General features: G+C 36.8%; 1 protein-coding gene across 2 annotated transcripts; it reads left to right on the top strand.

Moving 5' to 3' along the window:
• The first annotated feature begins 8,890 nt into the window (after positions 1–8,890).
• LOC149947273 (protein TEX261) lies at positions 8,891–10,163 on the top strand. 2 transcript variants are annotated; one of them, XM_090174019.1, is made up of 7 exons: positions 8,891–9,057; positions 9,176–9,255; positions 9,312–9,465; positions 9,528–9,595; positions 9,659–9,773; positions 9,833–9,992; positions 10,055–10,163. In XM_090174019.1, exons 1-6 carry the CDS (start codon positions 8,988–8,990, stop codon positions 9,952–9,954), a joined length of 609 nt encoding a protein of 202 aa, XP_090030145.1. In that variant the 5' UTR covers positions 8,891–8,987; the 3' UTR covers positions 9,955–9,992; positions 10,055–10,163. The 2 variants fall into 2 exon arrangements, with proteins under 2 accessions (XP_090030145.1, XP_090030144.1); XM_090174018.1 differs by lacking the exon at positions 10,055–10,163 and having other exon boundaries at positions 9,833–10,006.
• The last annotated feature ends 24 nt before the right edge of the window (positions 10,164–10,187 follow it).

Genomic DNA, 10,187 nt, shown 5'->3' with positions numbered 1-10,187 from the left:
GAGACTAGGCGCCGTTACGCTTCTCCGTGGTAGCGTCTGCTATAATTGTAAATGAGAGAAAAATGCTTCAATCTAGATGTCGAAATTGCTTTGTGCTACAATCGAGTGTAAAATAATATTAAGATTCCAATATGTCTTCTACTTCATCCATCATAACCCTTTAATACATTTAATTTACATGACTGGCCCCCGAACGCTAATACGGGGGAGGGGTGCGCTACCTATCTAGTTAACGACCGAAAATGAAAGAAGGCGTAGGGATAGCTTTCGGACGATTATTATCGGAATTTCCTAAGCAGACTATGTTACTCCTTGGCGATTTCCTTGAAGATGTAGGGCCTGTTGCAAAAGCCCTAGCCAAAGTGCTAGCCCATTGTGCGATTTTAGCAAAGCAGACTTGCAACAGGCCGGTAGGCTTCGAACTTAGGAAATATATCGCCATCTGCCTTATTATCCATCAACTAAATATGATTAGAAATAGCAGACAACTTTTGAATGTCTATGTTTTTCGGTTGAACTTTCTGCTTTCGATCAGAGATAATTTCGAACGAGCAGACAGCTTCCATATATTCAATTTAAAAATCGGTGGGTAGGCGGCGATACTTATGACCAAATTTTAAACTACGCATGAAGCCTATTTCTGAGGCAATTAAAACACAATACTGCCAGACTTGGAGTGGAAAACATTCACGAACGAAAGCTATCGCCAGGGACAGGAATCCATACCTCTACTTGAAATGCTTATCGCGGCAGAGGGAAGCGCGCGCAAAGGGGATTTTTTATCTCTTAGGCGGGGCCAAGGCTGTCAGAGTGATCTTACCATACGCGATACGGCAGGATAAGCATTCCTGCCAGGAAGGATAAGGGAGTCGTAAATTACGCACTCAATTATGTCCAAGCAAGAATAGAGCCAATCACGGCAGATCATAAAGCAAGTATAGATACACGTTTCTTGAGAGGGTAAAGAATGAAAGGGACCATTGGGTTGCTTTATAATATAGTCTTTGCCCGGAAATATTACTTCTTGGCGATTTCCTCGGAGGTTGATTTATTTAAGTGCCTATTATGCGTATTAAGCGTTATGATAAAATGAAGTAGGCGCTTAAATAAAACATCTTCAAGGAACCGCCAAGAAATAAAATATCCAAGAGCCAGGACCATAGAAATCTCATAGGTAACTAGAATGCTGCCGTGTAACTGGCAAATGGACCAAACGCCGTGGCAGACGATAGCCAGATCTCAGCCAATCAGAGCTCAAAGAGTGGTTCTGCCAAGAATTTAATGTCACCAGAGAGAATGACGTCACATAGCTCCCGCGATAGTAGCAGAACCAAGGAGGATTATTATCCTCCTTGGAGGAACCACTCTACGGCCTCTCATTGGCTGAAGGTTCAAAACGAACTGGCGACAAGCTCGGCCGTAGGCGGCAACATTCTAGTTACCTATGAGATTTCTATCGCCAGGACCTACAAGCAGTCTTGGAAATAAGGGATTTTTTAAAACTAGTCCTTACTCCTTAGGATTCTACAAAAATAAACTGGTCCTTAGGACCAGTGACACTTACCATGATTTTTTTTCTATTGGTCCCATTGTAAATTATTTTTCATGGAATGTGAAATGTGGATATGTCTAGACTCTAGAAACCATATAAATGTTTATAATTCGAGAAGGCGCGAATCGTGAATCGCGCCGCGTGGTGTTTTACTTCATTATTCATTGTAACTTAATACCACTACTAAAGGTTGCTGGTAACTACGTAAGCCCTTCATCTTACAAGTTAGTCTAGACTCTCTAGTGTGACGTTTATTGTGTTAGAAAGAAAAAAGTCGGAGTAGAAATTGGAAGAAAGTTTGAATTTTTAAACTGGTCCCGCCTCAATGCCCATAAAAAAGTGTATTATTAAACTGGTCCTACGGACCAGTGACCCCCAGTATTTTATTTAAAAAACTGGTCCAAGCAATTAATAAACTGGTTTTGGACCAGTGGACGTGTGTTATCTCCAAGACTGCCTACAGGCAAAGATAATTTAAACTCGTACCCTAGATTCGAATACTGAGAGCTTTCCCATTGACGGTTTTGTTACCAAGCGTTTACCCTTTTCCGACACGTGACCTCAGAAAAATCGGGCCCCATCGGTTGTGGCACGGCCAACTTCGATCACGCGCTATATAGCGCGTGATCAAAGTTGGCCGTGGTTGCGGTAAGGCGCAACCCATGGAGCGAATTTTTTCTGAGTTCCTGCGGCAACGCGCGAGTCAGTGATTTCGAATCTAGGGCATAGAAATCAGATAACAAACTAGAACGCTTAATCGAATGGCTGACAAGGTACCGATTAGATTCTTGGCTAAAACGACAGTAGCGCCATCTGCGCTACCTAAAGAGGCGCGCTCGCGCGTAACTTGGTTAAAAGTTTTCCCCCACCCCATTGAAATTAATGTAAAGTTGGCGATAATTAAACGTTAATTAACCTACCAAATGATATAAGAAATATTCCACTGACAATTTTTCCCGTTTATATGAACTTAAATGTAATATAAAATCGTCTTGAAAAATCGCTTATCGCTTTATAACATTCAAAAATAATATTTTTCCCGCACCATGTAGATATCTGAGCATCTGCTCGTCTAGGTAAAGTTTGTGTTGTCAACGCGCGTATTAGAAAGAAAAATTAGATTTTAGAAAGTAGGTTGTAATTCGGAACGATATTAATACTTTTCACGACTTTGTCATCGGTTAATTATAAATATGAATTGAAATAAGTTTCAAGGCTTATTTAAAAGCTAGTTTCATAACTTTTCATCCATTGGTTCGTTCAGAATGTATCTTTAAAGTAGACGAAAATTTGAAGGCGGTGAATCTTTCCCAGTCTTAAGCCTCGGTTTAATCTACTGCGTATTTTGAAACGGAAAAACCCGATTACTAGGGCAACTAACGATGATCTGAATAAGGCAATCTGATTACTATTTATCATATAAGATATATCGCCGATAAAAAACCTGAATTAACTGGCTACCTGTTCCTTTTTTTATCTGACCTGTGGCAATCTAGTTTTGTTATCTCGTTTCGGTAACCGACGAGGCCACAGATATAGAAAGCAGTTATTTTATCTGATAAGCGCGTAGATATCTGTCTATATGATGTCTACTTTCCGACATCTAGTTGAATGTTTTTTATTCTTTTAAATTTTGTATAGCAACAAAAAAAATGGCTTAGTTCCAAGAAGTCAATATAAAGATATACTAAAAAAGTATATCCGCCGTTATCGCGGGTTAAAGATACAATTTTAAAAACAGATCAACCCGTGAAAGTCATATAGGCTTGTCAGACAAGCGCAAAAGCGTATCCGCGTACTGCCGTTAGAGTAAAAAATCTGTTATCCGCTAAAGGTATCGGATTAAAAATAATCCAGTTCATCTGTGAAAGCATCAGACACCAGATCAGCATTAGAAGCCCTACCGATTACTATCGTTAAATCTTGGTTAAATGATGGCGAACGCTCCTTGTAATAAGAAACAAATAACGAAATACGTTCTAAGCTTATTTAACGCCAAAAATTCCACGTATTTCGTTATTTGTTTCGTATTAAAAATATAATATTATTAATCCAAGATTTAACGATAGTAATCAGGTTTTTCCGTTTCAAAATACGCAGTAGATTAAACCGAGGCTTAAGACTGGGAAAGATTCACCGCCTTAAAATTTTCGTCTACTTTAAAGAATAATTCTGAACGAACCAATGGATGAAAAGTTATGAAACTAGCTTTTTAATAAACCTTGAAACTTATTTAAAGTTATATTTATAATTAACTGATGACCAAATTCGTGAAAAGTATTAAAATCGTTCCGAATTACAACCTACTTTCTAAAATCTCATTTTGCTTTCTAATACGCGCGTTGACAACGCAAACTTTACCTAGACGAGCAGATGTTCGATTATCTACATGGCGCATTAAAAATATTATTTTTGAATGTTATAAAGCAATAAACGATTTTTCAAGACGATTTTATATTACATTTAAGTTCATATAAACGGGAAAATTTGTATGTTGAATATTTCTTATATCATTTGGTAGGTTGATTCGCTCGCGTTCTACATGTCGAACAGTCTCATCGGTGTCGTGTTTTCTTTTCAAAGCATTGATACTGGCAGCGGTGCCAGATCGAAAATCTGAAATTATCGTATCTGGGCCAAAAAATTATCGATTTTCCTGGAAAATTATCGTACATTTCTTTTTAGCGCTAAATTTTAATTGATACATAAATGCGTTGAAATTAGATGATTTTTTTAAATCACTACAGTTTTATTTCAGGGAAATAAACAAAATGTCTATTATCATTATTAACTGAACTTAATATGTTTAAAAATGTATTAAAAAATGCGGTAATAGCTAGGAGTAATAAACTCACACTCAGGACTACGCGTACAGAAAATGTATATCATTCATTTTTAAGTAGGAAAGTTTTATAAATTAATAATAAAATATAAATCGTTCGTAGGTTTTTAAAAAAATCTAAATATTATCGTACATTATAGTACGTTGAGGCAGAATTATCGAAATAATGGTACGATAACGTACGCCATGATAATTATAGTACGCCCTAAAAATTTTGATGAAATTATCGCACTGTGCGATAATTATCGTACGTCTGGCAACGCTGGATACTGGTCTTTTGGATTTATTCTTTACGGCAATCAATATGAACTTAAATTGAAGTGACCCATTATTCCGACCTTGCTATCATTTTGTCTCACACAACCTTCACAATAGCTTCATTTTCAAGCGATTTATTGCAAAAATAACAAGAATTAGCTGGGTGGTAAATTTTAAACGCGGATGCGTTTTAAGTCAACGAAGGCGCAAAATTGTAAGACGCGTTTCGGGTACAACGTTAAAACCACGAATACGACACAACGATTGCTCGTATGTAAAATGTTCATAGAACAATTTTTGTGGGAAATAGCCGGACCCTAATGTTCATAATTGGGTTTATAGCCGTACATACAATACTTACTGTGCACCGGTTTCCCCCATAACCATTGCTCGTAAAACAACTATTTCTAACAGTAACCTGTGAAAAGATATGTTTTTGTTTGAGTAATTACTCCTAAAATATTTAATTACGGAATTTTGAACCATTCTTCATTTTTTATTAAAAAAAACTATCTTTCTATGATTTGAAAGAAACGCGTTTTCTAGTGCGTTCTTAGCGATTGGAAATTATGGTAAAAAGAAAACTATTTCTAAAACTAACCTGTGAAAAGATATGTTTTCTTTTGAGTATGTACTCTTACACGATTTGATTACGCAGTTTTGAGCCATTCTTCAACTTTAATTAAACATAAGTTACTTTAAAGATTTAAAAAAACCGCGTTAGCGTCGAGCTAAAGTCGGCCATTTAATCTTAGGCGAAATGGAGTGTTAGTTCACCAGTTTGGCACCGATGGCGTAACTTTCGTTGCCAGCCAAACGAAAAGCATGGACCAAGGCAGGGTTTTTTAAAAGTTCTAATCGGAACCCACGACAAAATTTCAAAAATCGTTCTAGTTTGTTATCCGATTTCTATGATCTAGGGTACGAGTTTAAATTATCTTTGCTACAGGTTACTGTTTGTGGAAATTTTATTAAATAATTTAACTGCATTATAGTCCATATATAATTTTCATTAACTTATGGAAACTTTTCACCTGTAAACAAAACGTCGTGCTAAAGATTAAAAAATAAAAAAAATACCTGTTTTAAAGGAAACACTACACTTGTTGCATACCAAACAGGTGAAAATTTTCCATTATTTCAACATGAATTACATAAACAGTAACTTTCAGGTCCTTGTTCTCGGAAATATTACTTCTTGACGATTTCCTTGAAGATGTTTTATTGAAGCTATAAATTGGATTTTGCACTATTTTCCATGGTAATGCAATGGAATTAGGACGCCCATATTTTGGGAATTTTTATATATTATAACAATAGCAGACGCTAGAACAGGGTTACCCCGGAATAGCGTGGCGCCGCAGTGTCACCAAAGATAATATAACTACGTATATATCTCGGTGTTTCTCGATAGCGCGTTTTCTCGTGAGGCTTTTACCGAAGATAATTTAAACTCATACCCTAGATTCGAAATCACTCTCTCGCGCGTTGCCGATAGCGTTTACCCTCTACCCGCTGGAACTCAGGAAAAATTCGCTCCATGGTTAGTGCCTTACCGCAACCTATGGAGCCCGATTTTTCTGAGGTCACGTGCCGGAAAAGGGTAAACTCTTCGTAACAAAACCGTCAATGGGAAAGCTCTCAGTATTCGAATCAAGGGTACGAGTTTAAATTATCTTTGGTTTTACTGAGTTCGCGCCGGAAGTCGGAAAAATCGGGCTCCATAGCAGGGTTAGAAATAAGGAATTTCAATAGGTTATATTACTCACCTTTAGTTTTCTTTCGTATAGAAACTTTTTAGAGCAACAGGCATGATCCATTATTGTTTTAAAACAATATAATGCAAAAATATCTGGTACCTTGAAAACCGCAAGACAAAAACCATGGCCCTGTCAGCTCCATGGAGGCAGTTTTTTCCGACTTCCGCCGGGAACTCAGTAAGAGCCCAAGGTTAGTAAATTTTAGGCTATAAAAGGTTGCCTCGATACGCTGTGGTTGCTAAGGGCTAAGGTTGGTAACTTCGTTACTAACGAACATCGTGACGTCACTGAGATGAGATCCTATTGAAAATCAATGGGATCTCATCTGGGTGACGTCAGCAGCAGACGATTTTTGGAGGAAAACCGAAAATTCTTTCAAACCATTTCTCGATCGAGACCCCGTTGTTAAGACTTAAGAGCCTGCGTTACGTGCAAGGAGCTTGATTTCGAATCTAGGGTACGTAGTTATATTATCTTTGGTGTCACCGAGACACGAATTTATGGTAGAAACAGTGTTTCCAATCGGGAAAGTTAATTTTTCCCCTTTTTGGTAACTAAAAAGCCGTTTTCCCCGCTATTTTCTCCCTTTTCAAAAGACGTTTTCTCTGCAATTTCACTCACGGGTCACGTGGGGAACTAAATTTAACCGCATTAATTTCCCCTTTAAATAATTGATAAATAATATAATAAAATTCAATAATTTTTCTAAGACTCTTAAATTTATTTTTTTTTCAAAACTAGACAACTTATTTTTTTAACCATTACCGAGTTAACACTTTTAACTTGTGTTTAATATCACATTATCATATCACTTATAAAGTTACATTAGCACTTTAATTAATAAAATGTGTAAAGTACTGAAATTAACCAAAGCTGTAGCCGTGGAGTTTGCTTGAACTAATTTCAACTGGTTAAGCATAGAAATGAAAACATTCACGTCTCTACTCTGCTTGTTGCAAGCATGGGCCAAATAATGATAAATCCAGGACATGACTCTGGTACCTTCACGCGTACTAAATCGGCCGTCCACTAAAAGACACAGGGGGCCATTTTAGTAGGGGGGAAAAGGAGGAAAAAATAAAAAAAATTGGGGGCAAAATCAAGCAAGTTTCCGGTTTCCCGAACGCCATCTAGTAATGACTGAGTCGGAATTCGGAAATAAGTGGCGGTTGTAATTCGAAAATCCTGCCATATTTGGCCCCTCATTTTTTGATAAATTTTAACGATTCTAGGAAAGTATATGTTTAATATTAAATAATTATATATATTATACTAATTATGAACTTAGTACGTATAAAAATAAGTACTTCCTTTAATAACCACACTATATATGATAACTGTGAATAAATATTCCAGGATATTTACTACGACGACCACGTGTATTATTTTTGAAAACTGTCCCTAAAAAATTTGCTCCCAAAATGACGTAGGTCCGCGATCGCGCGTTTTTCCCAATAGGGGGCAATAGTGATCGGGTGTTAGCGCTGTTGGACGGGTTTTTCGCATAGAGTCATGTCCTGGATTTATCATTATTTGGCCCATGTTGCAAGTCAGCGGTGGGTTGGCATAAGAAGGAAGCTTGGATTAATAATATCATAAGCCTATCAACCCTAAGTTTGAATCGAAAGGCAGCGTTGGTTCAAGCTAACGACTGTCGAAAGTACAGCGCTAAATCCACCCGGTGGCGGAAAAGAGAAACGTAACGCGTCCCGCAATGCATGGTGCCAGCTGCTCTGGTAAGAGAGAGGTGCGTAGAGAGAGAAAGGGGGAAGGAAGAAGCTTCAATTTATCTTTATCAGGTGCCGATACTATCGCCTGATTTCTTCTTTTTCGCCCGTCCAGTGGTGGTACAAAGTTCGCTATGCGCGTTTCAAACTTAGGGTTGATAGGCTTATGATAATATGTATTAATATATAATTAATCCAAGAAGGAAGTTCCTTGATTTTAAGAAACCAGCTCTTGTAACAAAAATCAATAGCCTTTCAAAATAACGTCTTACATTATCACCCGCTCATTCCGTTCATATTTTTAAACGACTTTATTTAGTAAGTCCAAGGATACTTATTTCAGTATCCTTGGTAAGTCTACCGGTTGACGTACTGTCCTGTAGGGAAGCTAGATAATTAATCCATGCTACAACTCACGATCATAGAAATAGAAAAGAAATAGAGGGAAGATTACCGCGTTAAGGCACCCCTGTTTTTGACCGAGAAAATTCATCCTCCCCACAGTTGTATGAAAGCGGAGATGGGCATAATTTGCAACGCCATCTATCCTTCCTTTGTTTTCATCAAATGACAGTTGATTTTCCTAAAGGCATAATGTATTTCATTTCACCGCGCGTCGATGGCGCCACGTAATCTGCCCATCTCATGGCTTCCTACATTGGCGAAAAGGGGGTCGGCACTCGCGGTCAACTTCGCCAGATACAATAGTGCCTGTGCCTCTATTTCTTTTCTATCTCTATGCTCACGATTCGCTGATCAGATAATGCCGTGTGTATGTGCGAAATCAGCATGAAAATGAGCTCTGATGAACGATGAACGATGAACAAGTCATTTAATTTTTTTTAACAATGTGGTTTTTGTATTTATTAAGTTGGCTCTCTACAATAATTCAGCTATGTTTTATAGTCCTTTCAGTTGGTAAGGTCCGATTTATTCTAAAACACTAAGGCTTAGAGTTGTGAATTAAGCTTAGCATGACAAGATGACAATATACCTTGATGGTATGGATATCTGTTAATTAAATTATTAATTATAGCTGCTGGCTTATATTATGTGGCAGAATTAGTTGAGGAGTACACCGTGCTAACTGGAAAAACAATAAAGATATTAATATTTGTAGGTGTTTCTCATGTATTGCTAAATATAAAATTTTAACCATTGTACTTCTGCAGATTAACATAGGATTGTACACTGGTCTCCTCATATTTGAAGAATTACCACTTTCTCTCATAATCTGTGGTTTTATTAGTCAAGTTCTTCATTTGTTATTGCTCCGCACATTTCCATTTTTTATCATCACATCATTGCCCTTTATAGGAGCCATTAGTAATTCCATTATTAATAGCATTCATTTAGACAATATACTAACTGCAATTTCCATTTTTTAGTTCTAGTATTTGTAAATCATTACTTAGCGTTTAGTTACTTCTCTTCAGTTTATTATCCTTTTTCAGAGGTAAAACCAATAGAAGAAAAATATTTTTTTTAAATAATGCTTTTTTTAATCCCTATTATAAAGATTCTAGCATTTTTTACTCTGTGCTTGTGGATTGTACCTTTTGCCTTTTTCATTTCCTTAAGTGCAAATGAAAATGTATTACCAACATTATCTGAAAGTAGACCTTTAATGTCAGGTACGCCTCAACATTATCCATTATATGAGTACAATTTTTCATCACCACTTTTATTTTAGATGACAATGATGTTGTGACAAATTATTTTTCCCGAAAAGGAAAAAAGAAGTATGGACTTTTATCTTTCTTCAACTATGCCAAAGGGAGTATATTGCCTCAAAGATTAAAAAAGTCATTTTAAAATCTTGCTGTACCATTGTAATAAATACAACTTGAATGGTGACTTTAAAGATTGCCGGACCTTAAATTACCAGTGTGACTAATGTAATATGCCCAAATAGAATGATCCTCAAATTTGTGACTGAAGTCATCGTGCAGCTGCAGCTTAGTGTAATTTAATATGTAGAATAGCAGACTTTTGAGCATTAAACTTGGCTCTCTAAATATTCTGAATGTTCATTTTATGTAGCATTG

Source organism: Leiobunum rupestre, chromosome 4 (genome assembly GCF_980474605.1).
Source record: "Leiobunum rupestre chromosome 4, qqLeiRupe1.1.hap1, whole genome shotgun sequence".
NCBI classification, from domain to species: Eukaryota; Metazoa; Arthropoda; class Arachnida; order Opiliones; family Sclerosomatidae; genus Leiobunum; species Leiobunum rupestre.
Note: the sequence above shows the minus strand (reverse complement) of the source record. Positions and strands in the feature narration are given on the sequence as shown.